General features: G+C 53.0%; 1 protein-coding gene across 1 annotated transcript in view; it reads left to right on the forward strand.

Moving 5' to 3' along the window:
- RNF216 (ring finger protein 216) overlaps positions 1 to 20,592 on the forward strand; it is a 63,557-nt gene extending 42,965 nt beyond the window's left edge. Inside the window, exons 15-18 of the mRNA XM_026054072.1 lie at positions 7,527 to 7,624; positions 10,035 to 10,257; positions 17,151 to 17,220; positions 17,699 to 20,592. Of these exons, the coding sequence (XP_025909857.1) occupies positions 7,527 to 7,624; positions 10,035 to 10,257; positions 17,151 to 17,220; positions 17,699 to 18,018 (711 nt within the window). The 3' untranslated portion in view covers positions 18,019 to 20,592. The remainder of the gene's footprint in view (positions 1 to 7,526; positions 7,625 to 10,034; positions 10,258 to 17,150; positions 17,221 to 17,698) is intronic.
- The last annotated feature ends 1,708 nt before the right edge of the window (positions 20,593 to 22,300 follow it).

Raw genomic sequence — 22,300 nt, forward strand, 5'->3', positions numbered from 1 at the left:
AAAAAAAAAAAAAAAAAAAAAAAAAAAAGGGGCATTGCAGCTTTTTCTTGCCGTCTCGCTTGTGTTCACGTGAGCAGCCGTAGCAATGCTGAAACTACACGGGTGTCTCGGTGCTGGCCACGCCTGGTTTTTGTCCTGGCTTTCCCTGCCTCTTGCCTGGTCTCATTTGCCTGTGCAGGAGCAAGGGTGTCTTGCTGCGGGTCTGTCTCCTGCTTCCAGTCCCCTTGGAATTGCTGATTTATTCTCCCTTAAGCGATTTACAACAATCCAAAATGGTGGTCCTCTCTTTACAAAGTGTTTCCAAACCCTAGATTTTCCTGAGACTTTTTTTTTAAAGGATTTTAAAAGAAATATAAGACTTAATTGACAATTAAATTATAGATTAACCACCTCTTCGAATTAAATTACAGATGGTCCCGAATTAGCCTTTATTTGGCTGGCTATTGCAGCCCCACTGCCGGTAACGCCGCTGTGTGTCTCAGCTCATCAACTTCGGTCAGGGTTAGACTAGTCTGGAGAGAAGGAGAGACCTGGACCTGTGGTGGGACAGCCCCGTGTAGCGGTGCCAGGTCTAGCGGTGCCGGCTGGGTCACAACTGCAGGGTGCAATAACATACACAGAGCAAAGGTGGTCAGGGTGTCTTTGCGACGTGTCCTTAAGGTAAGAGGAGGTCCTGGCTCTTTGTACATGCTCCTTTTCTGCAAATCACCCTTTTCTCTGTGTTTTTTTTGCCCTCAGAGCAGCTGTTTCCCAGGCCCATCTGCTCCCTCCAGCCCAGGGGACACACGTGGCTTCCAGTGGAGCCCCCGGGTCAGTGACTGCCCTTTGGAGGGCTTGGAAAACCGTCCCAAAGCTGCTGCTTTCCCTATCTCGGCCCAGCTGGGGTGGTTGGGCACCCACGGGTGTTTTGGGTACCGAAGGAAATGGCTGTGACAGGTGGGAGCTCTGAACACGGAACCAGCGAGCTGCTCGCTCGACTTTATTTTGGTGTAAATTTGTTCCTTTTCATATCTCCCTTCCTTTAAACAAACCTTTGCAGCGTTGACACTGCACAGAAGGAAAGCTGAATATTTTTGTTTGTTTGTTTTTATAATATTGTCCTGTTGCTCTTTCTGCCCAAAGAGCTGCTAGGAGGGACCCTTGGCTCTGCTTCTACTACCCGCTTATTTTAGCGTAGCAGCCGAGTGGCAGATGACTCACTGTCACACTGGAGGATGTGGAAGATGGAGGTTAGCAGTTCAGGGCGCTGTTTTTGGTTTATCTGCCCTAAATGATATAGCTGCAAGGCTGCTCGGCCTCCCGGCTGCTGCAGCTCAAACTGAGAGCCTCCTAACCCGGGATAAAAGCTGTCCCCTCTCCTCCCATCTCCCATTTTTTTGGTGGTAAGGAACAGGTAAAGGAGGACACAACACCACACAAGCATTTAAAATAAATCTGAATTTTAGAGCTGTTGAGGAGGTCAGGTATCACTTTGCTTTCTTTTTTTGTATTTTTATTGCTCTGCTGGTTTGATGAGGTCGCCTGTTCTTATGGCCAGCCTAAAATGAGTGTTTTACCTGCAGGGTTTCTCCTCAGCTAGGTTTGCTCGGGTGTGTGTTGCATAAACCTGGTCTCCACATGCTTGGTGATGGAGGAGAGGACATCTGCAAATGAGTTCCTCGTGTGGTTCTCTCGTCATAAAATATGAGAAGCAGCAGGGAGAGAGAGGAGAAATACAGGGCATCCCCAGTCTGCTTATTCACAGAGATTTTCTGCAGCTCTTGCTGTGTAAAGCGGTGCTCTGGATTCGTCTGAGGGCAGAAATCAGCATCTGATGGTGCAAGAGGCAAGTTTCCAAACAAGCTCAGTCATCCTCGGGTGGCCCAGTCTCACAATGTGTCGTTAACCAAAGTGCTTGTGGACGAGATACGGTGCTTTGGTTACCCCTTAACGCCCCGATATCCTTGGCTGCTGCCTCTGGAGTGGCCTTAGAGCCATCCTTTAAAAATCACATTGTGTTGCAAGCTGAATCTGTTCTTATCCAAAGACCTATCAAGTGTGACACCACTTCCACCACGTGCCTTCCCCAGCGAGTGCCACTGGCCCCAGGCCCTGATAAACTTCCCGATTTGGGGATTTGGCTCTTGCAAAGAGCCTCCCCCTTTGCCAGGGTTGCATATAGGACTCGATGGACGGCGCCGTGCCCCTCTGAGATAACCTGCATTTTGGGGGGACCTGCAGGATGCTCAGCCCTCGAGTGCTTTGAACTATCCAGTGGGTGTTTAATTATTTACTTTGGCTGGTAAAACTCATAGCTGTTACCCACTACCAGTGCAGCGAATCTACAAGCTGCCGTTTACAACTATATAGGGGACTGGAGTAGCAGATACTGTTTCTCCGGCTTCCCGCTGTAGTAAAGCACAAAAATGACTTCAGGTATGCCAATTTAAGCAAAGTTTTCAGCATGAGGTCACAGGCTATATTTAACCTGCCTATATAAGTTAAATTCTGTAAATTCTATAAGTTAAATAAGTTAAATTTCTCTTATATTCCAATTATATTAGAGTAGGGGAGGGAGAGACCAGCCAGCATCTCTCCTGCAAGTGCAGTTTCTGCCTTGACCAGTGGTGGGCTCATGCTGGTGGCAAGCAGGATTTCCTCGTCTGAAGCTGCAGATATTTATATTTTTGCTCTGTAAGTCTCTAACCACTGCAGCGAGATCAACGGTTAATCTGGCCTTTTAAAGTCAAGCTCTGGGCAGGGCAAAAGCTTGCTTCGGTTTTCTGAATGTGTTGCTGGAACTTGCCTATCGCACAGAGGCGAGGTAGTGCTTTTAAAATGGACTTAAAAGCAAAAGTGCAGCTCGCAGGCGAGGGGCCAGTGTAGCATGTGTCTGTGGTTGCAGAATTTCAGGTGGCACAAACCTTTGTGGGACCTGTCCCCCTCCTGCCTCTTGCAGGTTTTCCCCTTTGCATTTCTGAAAGCGAAGTAATATTGCAGGTTTCAGCATCCTGAGGGGATAGGCAGGGGGTGCAATAGGCTCAGTTTAACAAAACTAGCATGTAAAAGAGGAACTGTTGGTCAGACTCACGGTTTTGGTAACCAGCTTTAATACCTGTCCATGAAAACTTGAACCAAGCTTTTTGAGAAGTATCAGATATAAACGCGAATCTTCCCTACCTAGCTTTAGCTCTTGGGTTCAGCGACGGGGGCCGTGGCTTTGGCTTTGCTGGGCTGCACGGCGGAGGCTGGCGGATGCGCTGAGGCCGGCGGCCGCTGAGCGGCAGCGCTGCCCGGGGCACGGGAAGCGCCGGAGCGAGCTCCGCTTCCCGGCCATCCAGCCCGGAGCCGCAGCCTGGGCGCCGCATCGGAGCGCGCTGGCCATGGGGTCCCCTTTCCCTGCGTCGCATCTCAGGGCGTTTCCATAAAACAGACAAACCAAAGCGTTCTCCCGGCCAAATGGGTTGAACTGGACTGCATTTTAGTCTAGCTTAAAGTAAGAAATTGCAGGAATGGACCTGAAGGAGTTTGCTCCTGAGGGTTAATCTCTGCTTAAAACTGCTCTCATTTGGCTAATTCTGCATCCCCTTCTAGCCAGGTTAGCCGCGGACTTGCTGCAGGGAGCAGGGCTGTGGTGCCTCCCCATTAACCAGGAATTGCAGCCCCTCAGTTACCCCGTGGCGGCAGGGCCAGCCCCAAGGTGCCGTTGCAGCCGCGTCTGCCGCGGGGAGAGACTCGGCCCGAGACAGCGGAGCATCCATCCCGGGCTGCATCCCAACGGGCATCGCATGGCTGTGCTGTAGGTGGGAGCCTTATTGGGGAGAAAAAACACCCCCGTGTGCCGATCCTCGGGGATGCAGCTGCACAAGGGTTTAATTAACCGGCACATGGAGAGCTAGGGCTGGACCTGCTCGGAGCCACCACGACAGCCTGACCTGCTGCCTGTTGTTGTTCCAGTTGCCTGTTGTTGTTCCAGTTGGGGGCTCTTCCTTTCCCTCCCCCTTCCTCCTCCGTTGTGCTTAATCAGTAACCGGCTTCATCCCAGTTTCTAGCGAAGCGCCGGGCGCGCGGGACCCGCGTGGGCCGCGGAGCCGTCGCCGCCACCTGATGTTTTTGTCCTCGTGCCCTTTGTCTGGGCTGCACCGGCAACAAAGGCGGCGCAAACAGCAGCCGGGCCGGGGAGCCTCGCAAGGCCGTGTTGGGTCTTTGTGTTTTGTTTTGGGGTTTTTTTATTCCTTCTCCTTGATATGTGGGCTGAGCCTTGAACATGATTTTGTGTGTGGCTTTTTGTCTTTTAGTGGAGGGTGGAGTCGAAGAAATACGTGCAGGCAAAAATAGGTGACTGCAGCATCCCCTGCGAGCGCCGGAGGTGCCCAGGGTGCTTGCGGGCCCTTGTGAAACACTTTCACCTTTATCTTTGGGTGCTGGGGGAGCACATAGGGACCCCTGAGCATCGAGATGCGCCACGGCCGACCCTGGGAACAAAGGATCCTCCCGAACCCAAACGTGTTTGTGTTCCTCACGGCCGCTTCCCGTGGGCCGGCGAGCGGAAGCGGCGCCGCTGCCTCCAGCAGATGCGGGGCGAGGAGGTTACCGCGCGCTTCAGCACCCTCTCCATCACGTCCTGCCCTCGGCATTCCCGGCCCAGGCCGCGTGCCAAGCCCGGGCAGATGTAACAGGCAGGAGATCCTTAATCTCCCGCATCCGCGCCTGTTTGGGAGCTGCTCGCCGGAGCCAAGGCCGCTCCGCACGCGCTGCCCCTGTGCTAGGAGCGCAGGACCTGCCTGCCGGGAGGGAGCTGTGGAGAAACATACGGAGCTCACGCCACCCCAACGTGAGTGCTTGAGCTGAAAAGCAGCTAAATTAAAATAAAATATGCTTTCCCACGTTAGCTTCCCCCGTGCAATTATACCAGGGCGCTCCAGCAGATGAGGCGCTGGCCACAACCTTGTTTTTTGCAGACTTGCTTTTGACTGTTTCAGTTGGAGGAGCAGCTTCCAGAGGGCGGGAAGGAGGTGGGCCCTCTCCGCATGGATTTCCAGGCTGCCCGCTGTTGTGGTAGTGGCTCTTTAGTGCCAAGTGTGGCTCTTATAATAGAAATAATCTAGGCTGGCTGCAAAAAATCAGCCATCCCATTGTGTGTTTAGGTAAATTAATATGGTAATGGCAGAGGACGCTGCTTTATCAAACAAAAAGCTGTTCCTGCAATAAAAGAGCCCTCTGTGGAACTTGTGCGGAGATCAGAATTGCAGTCAGGTCGGATATGTAAAACGCTCATCAGCCTCGCGGGTTCGATTCAAATAAGAGAGAAAAAAAAAATGAGAAGGTCATTTTTCTTGGGAGACAGCTGTGATCTTGCTGCTTGGGTGCAGCGCTGGAGCAGCTGCATTTGTGTGGGAATCGCAGGCCTCCTCCCTGCCTTTGTCTGCCAGGCTCCGATTTAACATCCTGAAGCCGTTAAAAATGGGCCGTTGTCTTGGCTGGATGGAGAAAAGCTGCGTTAAGCTGCACCAGTGGCACACGTGTTGTCCGTGCTTCCTGGTATCCATTCTGTAGAGGATGCGGCTTGGCCGGAGGCGGCTCATGGGGCGGAATTCCTGGTTTAGGAAGTGCCGGCGATGGTTTCTTCGGGAGCACGTGGGCAGTGCTGCACATGGCTATGCCACTCGCCATGGCAAGCACATCTTGGGGAGGATCTCGGGAGCATCCTGATAAACGAGAGGACGGAACACCTCTTACCACGAATGTCACTGATAGGAATCTGCTTGGCTCTGCCTGCTCCATTTTCCTTCCAGCTGCGGAGCAATGAGCTTCCCTGGATGTGCAAGGTACTAATGGGTGAATAAAGACAGCCTTAGCTCAAGGGAGAACCTTCTTTTCACATAACTGCAGCATTGAGAGCAAGGGCGGCAGTGTTATCCAAAGGGAATGGCTCAGTATGAAGGTATAAGTGGCACCATCTGCTTCGCCAGGGCATCATCTCCAATTCAGCAGCAAAGGAGGCTCCCGGAGTTCGGTAATTGGGAATAGGAGGCTCCTGGCTGGAAAGAGTGCCAGCCCTTCTGGCGAGAAGCGGCTCCGGCTTTGCTGCTGGCGTGTGAAAGCAAGTCTGTGCATTAGGCTCCGAGGATTGTTTAACCCTTGAGGCGCTTAAGAGACATGCAGCGTTTTGGCTCTTGGCACGGCGTTGGAAACAGCGTTGGAAACAGCATTGGGTTGCAGTGTGGAAACACAGCGGGCTCCTCGGCCAGGCCCGGGAGCCCTTTTGATAAAAGGCCGAGAAACATCTCGCAGCAAGCACGAACACAAACAGGTCGAGGCCCCTCCTCGCCTTGGGAGCTTTGGGCTGCTCTTTGTTTGACTCCTGATCAAAGCTGCTCACGTGCATCTCGAGGCAGAGAAGCGCAGGGGCCTCCAGGATTGCTCCTGATTAGACAACAGCTACTTCTATCACATATCGCATACACCCTGTGTCCTCCTTAAAAATCAAAGGGAGGTGATGCCATCAAAAAGACCACCAGAAAAACCTTTGTGCAGCCGTCACCTTTTAGCAGAGCTGTGACTAAGGTTGGCTTTGGGGACCTGCTTTGACACAGAGTGGGGAAAATGCTTCACAGCCCACGGGCTTTCTTGGCAGAGGGAGAATGTTGGGTTTGAAAGCCCAAGTGCTGGCGGTTCTGAAGATGAAACGGTGGGATTGCGAAGTGTGTGTTTTTTCCAAGTTCGATTTGGATGGGTTTTAATCTTCTTCAAATTAAAGGAAAATTTCTTGTTTGACTCAAAACAGAATTCTGTTTTCTTTGGACAGCCAACCAAAATAAGAAGTCAGCTCTATTTGCAGCCTTAGGCCAGGCTCCCTTGCCAGTAGCATCTCCACAGCCCCCCTGTTCCACGTGGCTTCACCAGACCCAGACTTTGTCACGTTCCTAAAGTGTTTACAAGAACAGGAGGATTCAGTGACTTGCTCTAAGTTTAGTTCAGGTATTACTTCCAGTCTGGTTGAATTCATAAATATTTTTGTATCCCACCTCGGTTTCATGGCCATTTGTCCACATCCTGCCTTTTAAGCAGTTTATATGAGCAAATGTATATTTTGTGAGTTAAACAAAGCAGAATATAGAAGTTTTTGCTGGTGTGCAAGATGAAGCAGGGTTTTGGTTGCAGCTGCAGACCAGTGACCAGCTTCCTCTCACCTGCTGTCACTAAGCCCTTTGCAGGAAGCCCCAGTGTTTTTCCAAGGACACAGATGAAGCTGGTGCCCTGTAGAATTTTGGCTTGATCCTTGCCATCTTCTCCTAGACATACTGTGCTAACCTGGTAACTGGCTTTTTGGTGAATTTTAGTTGAATCAGGCCTTCTAAAGGCATTTTGTAGCTCGTTCTGCTCTCTAGCAGAGCACAGACCTCCTGGGGCCTCCTCTAACAGCGCTGCCAACTCCAGCCTAAATGAGGATCTGCAGTTAGGTGGGAGAAGACAAGGGAATTCCTCTAGTCCCTAATTACTGCAGAGTTTAATTCTCTTCCTTTAATACATGTTCTCTTCTCCAGGAAACATGTCGAAAGTGCCAGGGGCTGTGGAAGGAGCACATGAACCTCACCTGCGAGCAGCTGGCCGAGAAAGATGACATCAAATACAGGACGTCCATGTAAGTGAATTCTGCAGCTGGCAAAAGTAGGGAGGTGATAAACTTGTCACGGCTCCAGCCAAGCTCTGGGGTGGATGGAAGTAAAGAACCTCGCTGCTCGTGACTAACAGAGCTTGAAAATTTCCTGGGTGTCATTCCCTTCCATCAAGGAGGTCCCAGGGATACGAGCCGAGTGATTGGAAAGCTTCTCAGATTTCCTCCTGTGAAAAATCCTTGGCAGTGGATCTGAGCGGTAACACAAGAACCCGGGCGAGTTGTCAGCAGCCCAGACTGCTCCTGGCCAGCGCGGTGTCTCGCAGGCTGGCACCTGCTCGTGCTCAGAAGTGAGAAACCTCCGTGACGGGGTGGCTTCCCCCTCGGCTGGGGGAGAAGGGAGGTGTTGCACAGAAGCATATTGAGTCGGGCACTGCTTTATTATTGCAGATCCGTCCTGCTGCCCGAGTGCTGAGGCAGGTTTGCTCAGCTGCTGCTTTCTAGTTTCGCAGAGGGGGATGTGTTTTCTCTTTTCTCACATATATTTGAATCTCACATAACCAGTCATACCTCTTTTTTTTAGAAATCTGCACAGAATTGAATACTCGTGTGAAATCCTGAGCGCTTCCATACGGTCTTTTGAACTCTGATCTCTCATTGCTGCTGTAAATGACAGAATCCTTTGGCACTAGGAAACGAGCAGGGGTTCAGCCATGGATCTGCATGTCTGGTGCAGTGAAATGGGACCTGCCTGTGGTGCCTGATCCTTTCTGCTCTGATTTGAAGTCCATGTGGTACAAGCAGAGGTTGGAGAGCTCTACCACTGGGAGCCTGGATGGGTGCTACTTGCCCAGCCCCTGATTTAAAACACAACATTTTGACATTCTTGATATGGCTTCCTTCTCTGCCCCTCCTTTCCCCATAGGAAAAAGGAGTGAGAGAGAGGAAGAGGAGGAAGTGCCGTGGCCCTAATAAGGAAAAGAAAAAAACTGATTTGAAAACCTCTAGCAGAATATTGCTGTAGATGGATGAGTTTTACTGCATGACACAAGAAAAGTTTCCTTTCGAAGGCCTGTGTAGGGAAAGGGAAGCACCGCTGGAGATCAGGCCAAACTTCCTGTCTTGCTCAAGGTTTTTAAAAAAAAAAAAAAAAAAAAAAGGAAAAAAAAAAAGGAAAAAAAAGGAAAAAAAACCCTGCATCAGCAGCATCCTGTTGAGCAGGGGAGGAAAGAGCAGCTGCAGCTCAGAGCAGAGTCAGTCCCAAGTTGACTTTTTTCCTCTCCATTCCTGGTATGTAACCAAGCAGCTGGATGCAGGTCCTGCCAGCTAGAACTGCGTGGAAGTTTTGTGTAGCTGCAGGTCGGCCTGAGTTTCTACCTCCAGCTGCTTTTTTCCTTTTTTCCTGCCTTATTATTCACTCCTCCTTTGGTTCTGCTGCTGGATTGGTTTGAGGAGCTGTGCTGGATTGCTGCCGTGATCCTCCTTAAAATGCTTCCCTGCCTTCTCCATCCATACGCTGGGATTGCAGGCCCATTAAAGCAGCTGGGTGGAGATGCTGGCTAGGGAGAAAGATCATTCCCCACTGTCAGGTCAGCCCAGCCAAAGGACTTCATTCCCCCAGTCCAAATACAGTTCCCTGACTCTTCTGTCATCGAGTTTCTGAGCTCCTACATTGTGAATTAAATTGTAATATGATCTCCCGTGGTCAGAAAATTGGCCCTCGGGATGACAACTTATACTCTTAAGTCTTTTAATTAAATGGCCACGGCTCTGCTCCGTTTCTGGGCCAAAATGAGGTTGCTGCGAGCTGAGCCCTTGCGCTGGAGCATGCTCTTGAGAGAGAGGGAAAGCCCAGTCTCTATGGGAAAGATGTGATTATTTTTCAGTTACTGATTTAAATTTAACAACAAAGGAATAATAGAGCATTGCAGCCGACTTGAAGGAGAAAAAAAACCCCATGGTCGTGGCAGCTTGGTAACCAAAGCAACAGCCAAACATAAAATTAGCTAGCAGATGACAGCAAACAGTTTGCTTTTCCTGAACTTTATCCCCTAGACCGTATTTCTCTGCAGCCAAGTCAAGCAGCCACGTGGCCTTTGGCCCTTTGACTTTTGGGTTAAATTCCTCCCAAACCAGAGCCTGGGCCTGCTGCGTTTTGGCTCACATGGAAACCAGGGCTGAGTTTGTAGAATGCAGGCAGTGATTGACTTTCTTTCACTTAATTTGTTCTTGGCTTGTCATGGACTGGCTCCAAATGGAGTTGAGCCCAGACCTCCTTGGAATAACGATTCCAAGGTTCCTCCTTGGAACAACAGGCTGGAGAGGGGTGCACTTGGGGAAAGGGAGGAGGGTTAAAGCACTATATAAGAGTATATTTACTGTGGCCTGGCAAAGGCAAACACTGCTTTTAATTCTCATCCCTCCTCTCGTGTTGCAGAGAAGAAAAAATGACGGCCGCCCGCATTAGGAAATGCCACAAGTGCGGGACCGGCCTCATCAAGTCGGAGGGCTGCAACCGCATGTCGTGCCGCTGCGGCGCCCAGATGTGCTACCTGTGCCGCGCTGCCATCAACGGCTACGACCACTTCTGCCAGCACCCGCGCTCGCCCGGGGCGCCCTGCCAGGACTGCGCCAAGTGCTCGCTCTGGACCGACCCCACGGTAAGGAATCGAGGGCTGGTGTGAACTGTTTCCCGTTACGTGCACTGAAATGGGTGTTTTCCACCAAGGAAAACTCTTTCTTTTAGGCTGCACCAGTGTTTTGTGACCAGGGCAGCACCTTGGACACCTATTCCAGCTCGCACCTGACTGCAAGTGGGAAGTAACTGGTGGTCCTTGGGGAATAGTTCCTCTTGGATGTGGTTTCTGGTTGGACGTGCTCCGTGTGCTGCTCCCGGGTGTGGAGATTGTGAAAAGAGCTAGAGGGGACTGTGTGCTAGCAGCAGGCCTGGGGATTCCTGGGATTTGGTCCTAGTTTTGCAGCTGAGCGCTGTATGGTCTGGCTTTGCTTGTGAGGGCGAGAGGAGTCGTGTCTTTGTAGGACCCAATAACTCTTGCTTTTTTTTCCCATCATCTAACATTGAAGGGTATGGAGTGAGCAGAGACAGAGCCCCTGAGAAAAATGCCTGCGAGTCAAAGGTCCAAAGCCCCAGCACAAAGTTACCCTTGTGTCTGTTCTCACAGCTGGTGTCAGCATTTGCAAAGGAAGAGCTGAAACGCAGAGAGGGTTGAAAGGGAGGCTGTAGTAAGTAACTTAATACTCAGAGCTGTAAAACAGCTTGGAGCTGTGGTGAGCGTGGGATAATCTAGTGCACTATCTCTGTAGAGGTCTTCAATCCCAGAAACTTGGAGGCAGGAGCAAGAGTTGAATTTCCTGATTGCAGCAAAGCAGGAAAACAACATGAACGTGGGTCTGCCTTCCCAGGGCATGTCTGAGCTTCCGTTGGTCCCAACGTTGCTTTGTGCAGGGCAACCGTAGCCCGCCAGACTCCTACCAGCACGTCTTTCCGCAGGGAATGTGCACGGCCCTTTGCTTACATAAAGCCCAAAAAAAATCCACTCTAAATCTCTCCTTTCTCCCCGGAGGCTCCTGGGGGTTTCCCAGCAGTGTCCTAACTAGTGTAAATGCTCGGATTCTGTTTGCTTTCTTTTGTTCCCAAATTATCCTCTCACGGGGAAGGGTTAAACCCAACAGCCACCTGCTTCTGGGCATTCCTGCAGCCCCGCTGCTCCGAGCCCTGGCTCTGCCGGGCCCTTGTCCCGCTCGTCCCCTTGTCCCTCAGGCCGTGATCCAGCGTTCGGCAGCGCAAGGGTCTTTTGTCCCCGTCGCGCTCCTGCTTGGGTTCCCTAATGGCATTCGTGCCGAGCCAGAGAAAACATGAGGCCTCTCAAAAAGCTCACGCTGTATTTTAAAAATAAATAAATAAACAGCACAAAGAGTGCACTGTCACCAGGCCCTCTCCCGCTCTCTAATTAACCAATGCTGTGGCTAGGAAAAAATTCCCACCATCAGCAACGGGTTGGCACCACAGAGCGTTTGTGGAGGCCGGAGCCTTGAGGGGCTGAGGAGCTGAGGTTGGGTGACTGTCCTGCCCGCGGGGCAAAGAATAACATGCAGCTCAAAGCGGAGGGCAGTTTGGGAGCAAGGATGACATTACAACCCGTTCCTAACCCAGTTAATCTGCATCCCGACGCGGGGCAGCTTGAATCTTGACATGGGATAGGGAAGAACAAAGGGCCGTTGTACCAGAAATACCGTGTGCTTGGCCAGGAAAGGTGCCCACCCAGCTGCCTCCTGCCCTCCAGGCCAGCGCTGGCCTCGTTTCTCTGTCTCTATCGACACCTGTTTCCTTTTTGCTCCAGCTCCTCTTTCTGTTGGCCTCAGCAGAAGGGCGTGCGGGAAGAGAATAGCAGTTGTAGGCAGATTTGCAGGCACGTAGAGCGGAGAAGATGGGGTCATCTCCGTTTGGGTCATTTGCAGCCCATCACTTGGGAGCTTCTACTCATCTCCGTGCATTAGGCTCTGTGCAAAACCTATGTGGCACCAAAGCGTGGGGTTTTAGAGGGTGACAGGGCGTTTTTGCTCTGATTTCTGGTGAATTTATGTCTAATCTCAACTGGGAGCCTCCTCGGAGCTCCTGCAGCGTGGTCACCCGCCCGTTGTCCGTCTTGTCTGGTTTCATTTCACGCGTGTAGACGTTGGCTTTCCGTCAGACCTGGATAATCCTGCCTGCGTTAAGAACCTGGCTGGCTCGTCCTCTCCGTTGCTTAAGGCAGAATTCGGCTGCCTTTAAAACAGGGAACCTTTGTTCTTCTCCAAAAGTGTCAAATTTTCTGCGAGTCTGCAGTGATTCTTGAGGACGTACAAGCAAATCTATTCATTAGCCCGTGTTAAAGCCAAGTTAGAGGCAGCCCTGTAGGAACTACAGCATCTGCTAGTCCTTGTCTCAAATGATCTTGAGGGAATAAAGCAGACACTTCAAAATTTCCCATAATAAAAGCTTATTTTGAAAAAAAAGACAAAAAAACTCTGCTGTTGCATGTATTATTATTTCTGATTTAATACTCCTCTTTGGTCTATCAGCAATACTGTAGAGCAGCGTTTGCTTTTGGCTTCAGAGATTGAGCTTTTTGCAGTATCTCTTATAACGCTTAAAACACGCCCAGATACCCCTCAGTGAAGCTCAAAGCAGCAAACCAGCCATTAGGAAGTGTTTGCAGTGATCTTGCTTTCCAGCGCTGTAAATAGAAGATGTTGATTCAATTGCATTTACATGCATTAAGGAAATGCATGGAGTGCCTGACACTGGTGCGTCGGGACGGGAAGCTGGGAGCAAGGGGAGCTCCCCGCTGGATCTGGTTTCCCTGGGAGCAAGGGGAGCTCCCCCCTGGATCTGGTTTCCCTGGGAGCAAGGGGAGCTCCCCCCTGGATCTGGTTTCCTTGTGAAGAGCTCTGAAATGGCACAGGGCTGGTTCAGGCTGCTTCCCGAGCCCAGCGATAGGGAAACGTCTGTTGCTAAAATGACTCGGCCCCTCTGGAGCCCCTGGAGCATCCGGCCTCGCGTGCTGCCCCTGTGAGCACATCCCTGCGGATGCCCCATTCCCACATTCCCATCGGCTCTCATCCCATTCCCTGCGTGCCACCAGGACCGCGCTCTCCTCAGCCGAGCTGGGAATGGTTTGGAACAACCCCCTCTGCCCGCTGCAAGTCTCCATCGTGAAAATCATCTCCAGTTTATTGGGACCGGCTGTGGCTGCACGTACGGATGGGGAAAAAAGGAGCAATAAAATCTGGGAAGGGGGAGGCATTGACGAAGGCAAGAGCCCTTGTCCGGAATAGCTGCCATGTCCCTTGTTCCCCCTCTTCCAGGAGGCCGGCAGCCCTTCTCCTGGAACACTTAATAATTAAGGAAGATGCCAAGAAACCTAATAGGTAAACGGAGAGCTTTGGGAAGCTTTATTGATGGCTTTTTGTTCCGGGCAATGGAGGGTTTATTTGAGCTCCCTCTTCTCCTGCTGCTCCTTCCCGAGGGCCGCCCGCTGTCCGTGAGCCACGCTGGGATTTGCCTCCTGCTCCCCGCAGGGAAAGGTGCCTGGCTCGCTTAGCAACGGAGCCGGCTCCGTGTTGAATCCGGCCGCGGAGCGCGAGCCGGGAAGAGCCACCCGCCGCCTCCGATTGGCTCCGCGCTCTCCGCATTCCCTGAATTCAATGGGAGATGGCTGAAAGGAGGAGGGAAAAAAAAGGGGGGAAAAAACCCCACACCCTTCTGGACCCTGAGATGTAACCAGATCCTTTTGCAATCCTTGGATCGCGAGGGAAGAGCGGTCAGCTAAGGGCCATTCCATGTTCCAGCCATTCCTGGGGCACGTGCATCTCTCTCGGCTCCTGGGATGTGGAGTGGAGCTGCAAGGAGCATCTCGCTGTCTGCCTTGGGGCAAGCATGGTCCCCTGGTGCTGTTGGAAAGGCAGCCTTGAGTCAGCTTGTTCACGGCACGTGTGGATAAGGAACGTGGATCCATCCCTGGCTTCTCCTCGGGATTCAGCGTGTGGCCCCCTCCCGCTCCTGCAATCCCGTGGGAAGCATCTTGATGCCATGGTGCCCTGTGCTGCCCCTTGTAGGAAGGGGACCAGGTCACCTCCTTGCCTGGGGACATGGGCAGTGTGGCCAGGACCGATGCTTCCGGGGGATTTAGGGGGTTACGGCTGTTTTTTTTCCCCCTTTCTTTTTTCCATAGACAGGCAGCTGGCAGGAACGTGTCTGCTCGCTTGACAGGAAGGATCCCCTCAATCCACCCAGCCTGTGGACGGGCTGTTAAAATTGCAACCCTTCACTAAAGGACTTGGACCCCTCGGGAAGGCGGACACGGAGGCTCTGCAGGCTCTGGTGAAGCCTCTGCTCCGAGTGACGTTCCGTGGTTTCCTGCCACAACCACCAGCCACAAGGACACCAGTGAAAGCTGCAGTCCTGCTGCAGCTGCTTTGCCTGGGGAAGGCTTCAGCTGTTATCTCTCTGTGTGTCTCCTAATCACTTTGGGCTCGGAAAGCAGTCTTTGCTTCTCAAAATACTAGGTCTTCAATGCAAGAATATCCCGGTTGTACCTGGTGAGCGTTTGCAGCGCAGAGACTTCTTAATTTGCAAATCTGACCTGTAGCAGTGCAATATGTAAGAGCCAGAACTTGTGGCATCAGCTTTTGCTCGTGAATATGTCCTAAAATTGCCCTTCTATTTGCCTGTGTCACCAACTTTTTAATTCCAGCTAGTCGTGGATCTTTCCTGAGTCGTGCTGGTATTGAGCTGCGTTGATGACTTGCCAAATTTAATGCCAGGCTTTGATTTTTGCGTAGGACAATGCAATTTTATTTTTATATTAAGATGGACATCACGTTGAGAGCTGCGGAGATGAAGTCAGGGCACCCTTGGGACTGTTTTATAGCTTAAAAAAAACACAGTAATAATAAATGCAAGTGCATTTTTTCCATCGAGTGGAAATAACGTGAGAGAGGTGGCTATTTCTGTTCCCCCTCTCAACTATCCTGAAAAAAATACAACTGGTGGGGGGGACTTGAAAGCTTTGGGCCACCCATCGAGAGCAGGGACCTGCGGGGTGTTCGGTTGCCTGTTGCTGAGCGCAACAGGCGCCCGGGGAGCGCAACAGGCGCCCGGGTCGCCTGTTCTGCAGCCAGGCAAACCAGCAACGTGATACTTGGAGGGTAATTAGAAATCCTGCATGGGCTCAGAAGAGCCATTCCTGAGCACTTTTTATGGAGATAGGCTGTAATTAACAGCCCGTGGATGGAGGCTGTTGGGGAAGGGGAAAAGCACGTGCTGGAAAGTCTTTAATTTTAACCGTGGACTCGAGGAAGAATCAAGGAGAGGGAAGTGTTGACTTTGAGGGCTTTGTGCAGATTAAGATAACGGCGGTCGCCCAGGGAAACCTTATCTGCTGGGGGAGGAGGGGGTGTCTGCACAGGCTTCCCAGGCCGTGCCGCTAGACATGTGCGAGACCGGGAGATTGCAAGTGGGAAGCTGGATAGGCTTGAAATAACGTCCGCAGCGCATGGAGCCTATTTCATAAGCGAGTCCCAGGGCCCTCTTCGAAACGGAGGATATTTTCCACGTTGAGAGCGCTCAGGAAGAAATTTACCGCTTTTGGCAATCCTTGGAAATGGGATGAATAAAACCGAGGCAGAGGCTTGTGCACTGGGAGGTTCCTGGGGATTGGAATTTCCCGCCGTTCCCGCCTCGGTGCTTGCACATGAGCTGCTTGGAGCAAACCAAATGCTCCTGCGTGTGCAGGTGAGCGCTTGCAGCTCCGTGCAAGTGTTGGGTGTCGCAGAGCAGCTCCTGTTCTCGGCCCTCGTTCCCATCCAGGGTGCAGACGCTGTCCAGGAGGCTTTTTTCCTTGATTTGCAGACAACGCCAGGTAGAGTTTCATCCCAGTGGACACCAAGCAGCAAATGCAGCCTTACAAAGACACTTTGCCATCCATGTGCGTGTGGCCAGCAAAAGCATCCGCCTGGCACTGGGAATTGTGCTTTTAGTTACTGGGTTCAGTCTGTGCTACCCTGCAAGCTGTTGTGTCCTGCAGCAAAGAAACTTATTTCCATAGCCATTCTTGGGAACGGGCAGGTGATGGGGAAACACAAGCAGTTCTCTGGCTTCATGCCAAAGCTGGAATGACTTTTGGTATGGATTTTGAGACCTGTGGATGGTTGATGCCCAGGGCCATCTTCCCAGGTGTGCTTTTCCGGCTCAGGACTTGCATGGACATCTTGCAAGCCTGTTTTTGTCCATCCTGCTCCCTTGATCTAGCAAAAGGAAGTGTAAATGCAAGCTCTGGAGATGCCTTCAGCCACCTAAGGCTGCCTGTGCTGTTTGGCCCAGCTGTTGCCAGCTTGGGCTGAATGAAAATGCAGAGGATGAAGAGGGCCTGGAGGATGCTGGTGGGTCCTGGCTTGCCCTTGAGTTCTCTTTGAGCAGCAGGTTTGAATATTTTTAGTATTCTAGATGGACATTAAGAAAAACATGTTGGGATTTATGTCCTCCTCAAAGTTACAGATAAGATCTAAATGGCCTCGTTACAGCACCGTTTAGCGACTAGAGCCAGGATTTAAGTTGTGTTAATTCCCGCTATTGGGCCAAAAACTCTCCAAGTGCTAGCACAGTGTAAATATTTAATACACAATTGCCATTTAAAAGATTAACAGCTCTCCAGCAGCCCTTTGGCTGGGCGGAGCTGGGTTGCTGCTCTCTGGTTTCTCTCAAGTCAATGAATTTTAGCACTGATCTCCTGGAAAGCTGATCTAAGCCTCCTAGCCGTGCAGTATGCCTGGCTCTGTGCAAGTTACTTTTGCTGCAGCTCCTTATTGTAGCTTTGCCTTTTTCCTGAATATTGGTCAACCCCAAAGGGAACTATTTGGCCCAATTTACTTCTGGGTGGGGAGGGCACAAGAGGTGGACAAACACATGCTGAAAAGCCAGCAGCAAGGATAAGAGACCGGAAACTGTGGCAGAAGTGACCCCACTGACTTTTTATCCACCTTTTAATCTTAGGAAGACGATGAGAAGATAATCCAAGAGATTCAGAAAGAGGCTGAAGAGGAGCAAAGAAAGAAGAATGGAGGTAAGTCCTAATCTTTACCTGCGATTAAAGAACAGGTTAAGGTGACGGGAGAGCAGAGGGTTCCCGGCTCAGGAGGCACCTCAGGGTCTCCGTTGGCTCCTTCCCAAGGCCTGGCCGCTTGTTGGTGCCCGTCCGGGGGTGTTGGGGATGAGCAGGGCTGGGTCTCCTCTCCACTTGGCCAAGGGCAGCCTAAGCTCTGTGCCTTGTGGTGGGGGACCGGGGCGTACAAGGGGCACCGCAGCCTTTTGCAGGAGCAGGATTTGCTCCCCGTTTGTGCTGCTGAAAGGAGCCAGCCCGGCCCCAGCCCTGGCGAGGAGGAGGAAGGGGCAGCAAAGCCAGGGGTACGAAGGCAGGTGGAGGTGCCACATGGCGTGTGCTGGAGAAGGGGATGGTGCCTCTAGCAAGCTTGAGACCGTAGGCCAAGCTTGGAGAGTTTTGCTTGTGGGATGACTGTTTCTTTGCTTTCTTCCCTCTGCAGAGAACAGTTTCAAGCGGATCGGCCCTCCTGTGGAAAAGCCCGTGGAGAAGATCCAGAGAATTGAAGTCATCCCCAGGCCCGTTCCTCAGAACCTCCATCAGCCCCGAATGCCCCCGTACCCGTTCGTGCACCCTCCCTTCCCGCTGCCTCCCGTCCGGCCCATGTACAACAACATTCCCCTCAACATCGGCCCCATCCCTGCCCCCTACGTGCCCCCCTTGCCCAACATGAGGGTGAACTACGATTTCCCCCAAATCAACGTCCAGCTGGAGCACAACTTGCCCATGCACTTTGGCCCCCAGCCTCGGCACCGCTTCTGACGCGGTCCGAGGAGCGCTGGGTGCTGCGGGACAGAGCCACCCTGCGCTCCCGGCCCTCTCCCTGCTTTGGGTGCTCCCCCCTGCCAGCTGCCAGGGGCACCGCTCTGCCTCACACGGCCCCGCGCCCGTGTCTGTAGCTTCCCTCAACCTTTGCAACCCAGCGTTTCGGCCTGTGCTGGAGCAGGGCCTGGGGCTGCTTTTCCAAGAGTCTTCTCCTGTGTTGGACGTCCAGAGGTTTGGGGTTGACGAAGAGCGTCCAGGAAAGCCGTGTTGGTGAGCACAGGGGTTTCCCAAAATCCTGCTTTCCTCTCAGCTAGAGCAGCTGCCACGTGGTGAAGGCCCTTGAGCAAGGCAGGGGAGACCTGCAATCCAAGCGAGACCTTCAGAAACAAAATACCAGGACTTGGCTGCTGGGAAGCAGCGTGGGGCTGGGGTTCAGAGATGTGATAGCTACATGTTTTCTTGTGTCCCTGTTGCCATTTCCCAGCAAGAAAGAAGTGTTGAAACAGCTAAATTCAGCACATGTGACATCGTACTGCCCTGCAAGGGGAGTCAGGAGATGCAGAAGTACCTGACCGCTCAGATCAGCGTAGTCGGCCCAGAGCCATGTTCTGTCTCAGGGCTTTCAGAAGTAGCAGAAGACTCGGGCACCTTACCTTTGGGGAACTGAAATTCTTTTTTTTTCCCAAAGATGGGTGTCTCGCAACTTCCAAAACGTGGCCTTAGGTTTGTTCTGATCTGGGCATCCCAAATCCCCTCCTGTTTGTGCCAGGAGCCCTCAGAGCGCTGGGGGAGGCGTCGCAGAAAGGGCCGGGGCGGCTGCCGTCTCGGGCGCTCGGAAGCCGGCTGCTTCCTCTGCTTTTAATAACTTCAGGAAACGTGTGTTTCGGCTTAGCTGGCTTCCAGGCACCGTGTCAAAAGGCAAACGTGAGTGTTGCTGGGCTGAGGAAGCGAGGATTTGGGAAGAAGCTTCCTGGGAAGAAGCAGGGGGTGGAAGTGCTGCATGAGCTCGCAGGAAGCGCCGGGCCTGGGAGCAGAGCGTCCCTGCGGAGCCCTTTCCGCACCGCGTCCCTGCTGGCTGCGCAGCCCTTGGGAAGAGGAATGCCTGAGGGAGAAGCCTCCCGGCAGAGCTGCTGGGGGTCTCACCAGTGCAGCGGGGCAGGGTCCAGCCTGTGCTGCATCCCGCTCCTCCCTGCCCGCCGCCTCCCCTGCGTTTTTCCCTTTTTTTTAAGCATTAACCCCCGTCTGGCCGACGGGTCTGCTTGTGTTTCAGGTAAAGCCCCCGTGCCGGGGCTCGTGTCCAGGCCCCGCGGCTCGCAGCGCTCCGTAACCTCCGCCCGGCCTTAGGCAAGTGATGCTCCCGTCCTGGGACTGTCCCCAAGGGAGGGGACGCGCCGGGCGGCCGCAAAGCCGTCGCTTCCAGCTCCCCGCTGTCTCTAGCATTAATAACCAGGTGGTTATTCACTTGCTGCTATTTTTTTTTTTCCTTTTTAATTTATTTCTGGAAGTAGCCTGGGGACCGAGGTGGCTTCTCGCGGCTCAGCTGGGGTTGAGCCAGGTTTAAATCCTGCCTGATGTCAGCTGCTTCCTGGGGGAGCCGAGAGCAGGAGGGACCCATTTGGGATTGGGGGGTGGTAAGAGCCCGGCCCCAAGGGCGGGCAGGGATTTTGCCCGGAGCTGCGATGGGAATGAGCCGGGTTTGGCCTCCCGATGGAGGAGGAGAGAGGGAGAAGCTGCCCCTGCAGCGGGAACTCCTGGAGAGGCCGCGTTGGGCCGGTGCTGCGGGAGCTCCGGGCAGGAAGAGCCGCATCCCGTTGGGATGGGCAGCAGCCCCACATTGCTGAGGGTAAAAACCACAGCGCAACTGGAGCTGTGGGTGTGTGTGGCTGGAGATGGGGAGCTGTGGGAGCTGGGCAGAGGGAAGGAGCAGCAGGTAGAGCCGCCAGCAGGTTCCTGTGGAGCCCACGTGGAAGGTGGGTCCGGAGCAGCCCTTCCATGCGGGATGCTGCGGAGCTGGAAGGGAGAGACCTTTCCCGGATCCCTGGCAAATCCCTGAGCTTGTCCCCGCGCCGCGGAAACACCCAAAATCATCAAATCATCCCAAGCCTTGGCTGGAATCAGCTCCTTGCAGCCGCACAGGGCTCCGAGACCAGGTGGGTTCGTGTCGATGGTTAAAGAAACCCAGTGGGGAGAGAAACCCACGTTTAGGCTCAGCCTGCCCTGCAAGCCCGACTCAGAGCCCGTGCCCGACGCAGGCGGCTGCGGTGCCCGGTAGCTCTCCCAGCAGGTACTGGACGTGGTTTAATTGCAGTGTCCCGTTTTACTTGCCTTAAAGGTGGAGAGAGAAACCTAGTATTTGCACTTAGCAAAAACATTATATTAAAAGAAACCCTGTAAAGATGTGCATGTTCTGCAACTTTGTATAACAATAGCCAAAAATAAATAGGTGGTTTATTAAAAATAATATTTTTCTTTACCTTCTGGTAGTAAGCCGTTCTAATATTCCGTGTGTAAAAAGTTCCTTGTATTATATTGTAATTTGAATTTTTTTTGTAAATAAATTTGTGCACTCTGGCTTTCAGCTCCGCGTGTTGGGGACCGCGGCCACGGGCTTTGCCAGGTCGCAGCCTCAGCGCTCGCAAACCCTGAGAGCTGCAAGGCAAAAACATTTGACCCTCCTGTAAAAGCTTAATGCATTCCAAATGCTTTTGAGGAAAAACTGAGTGGAACAGAAAATGGTTCCCAGTTGCTCTTTTAAATGGAAACCAGGACTGTAGAAGGATTTTTTTTATTATTTCCAAGGAGGGGGAAGGGATGTGGGGCTTTCCTCTTTGCGGGACTGATGATAAATACAGACTGTGCATTCCTCAGGTCTTAAAAAAGGAGGGAAATGGGTCTTGGCAGCTTGGGGGTTGCAGGGATGGGTGGACACGTTGGGTGCGGGGCTGCTCCAGCACTTTTCAGCCCCAAAAGCTTAAACAGCAAATTTTTATTATTATTTTTTCCCTAAGCTCCATCTGGATGCCCAGATGTGGCTGCTGGCCCCAGTTGCTCATGCCCTAAAACTGGAACTAGGAGCAAAGGCAGCAGTGAATGGGACGAGGGAGGACGCGGGGGTCCCCGCGCTGCCCCGTTTCCCCCCTTCACTGGATCTGGGGGACACGCAGCCGCCTTTGAGGCCTGGGATGTCGCAGGCAGCTGCTCCTGGGAGGAATGGAATTGAAATCCGGGCCGTTTCCCTGGGCGGGGAGTCCTGGGGTTGGGGAGAGCGGGTGGAGTGGCCCCAGGTGGAAACTGCAGGGCCCCGAGTGCGTGGCCAGGTGCCTCCTATTGCTGATGAGAGAGGTGTGAGGAGGAGGAAGAGTAGGAGGAAGGACAAGGAGCTGGAGGAAGAGCAGGAAGAAGGACAAGGAGCCGGAGGAAGGACAAGGAGCAGGAGGAAGGTGAGGGAGGGATGGCAGGAGCTGCCTGGCCATGGTTGGGGTCAAGGTGCTCCCAGCGCTGGGTCCTCCTGGTCCGTCCTGTGTCACCGGAGCTGTCCATGTGGCTCCCTGCACACCCTGGTTCCCCAGGGAGGGTTTATGTGGTGCGTTGAGGTCTGAGCCCACGCGGTGCAGCAACCACCCTGCCTCTGCCCCCTCGGGGCCCCACAGCCGTCCCCAGGGTCCCCAGGTCCCGGAGCGCCCCGTGTCCCCGTCGCGCTGGCTGCTCCGCGCGGCCGAGCCCCCCACGAGGGCTGACAAAGCACGCGGGAGGCTCTCGTATCCGAATGCAGGTTTTTATTCATCTTTCTCCATTTGAAGCTATTTTTAAGTTATACAAATGGCACTTACAAAAAAAAAAAAAAAAAAAAAAACTTAAAAAAAAAAGACAAAAAAAAACCCCAAACCCCCAAAACTTAGGAGTGAGATGTTTCCAGAGAGTCACGACACCCGATAAAAGAGGAGACAGGAGGAATTCTCGACCTGGGGTGACACGGAGGGAGCCGGGGCGGGAGTTACACGGAGGGAGGCGCGCGGAGGGGCCGAGGGCCGCGGGGTTTCACCAAGGCGCTCGTCCCTTCGGGAAGCGGCCGGAGCCCGGCCCGGATCGGAGGCGGAGGCCGGTGTTGTGAGCGGGACGGGGGAACCGTCCGGCCGCGGCCGTGCCCCGAGCGAAGCACCGTCCCCGCGGCGGCGTTAAGGCCCAGGAGCCCCCGCGGGTGTCGAGGCCGGCGGCGCCGGCCGGGATGAAGCCTCGGATGCGGCAGGGAGCGAATCCCACCCACCCCCATGCCGGAATA

This window comes from Nothoprocta perdicaria, unplaced genomic scaffold (genome assembly GCF_003342845.1).
Source record: "Nothoprocta perdicaria isolate Ctin4 unplaced genomic scaffold, notPer1 scaffold_12, whole genome shotgun sequence".
Lineage (NCBI taxonomy): Eukaryota > Metazoa > Chordata > Aves > Tinamiformes > Tinamidae > Nothoprocta > Nothoprocta perdicaria.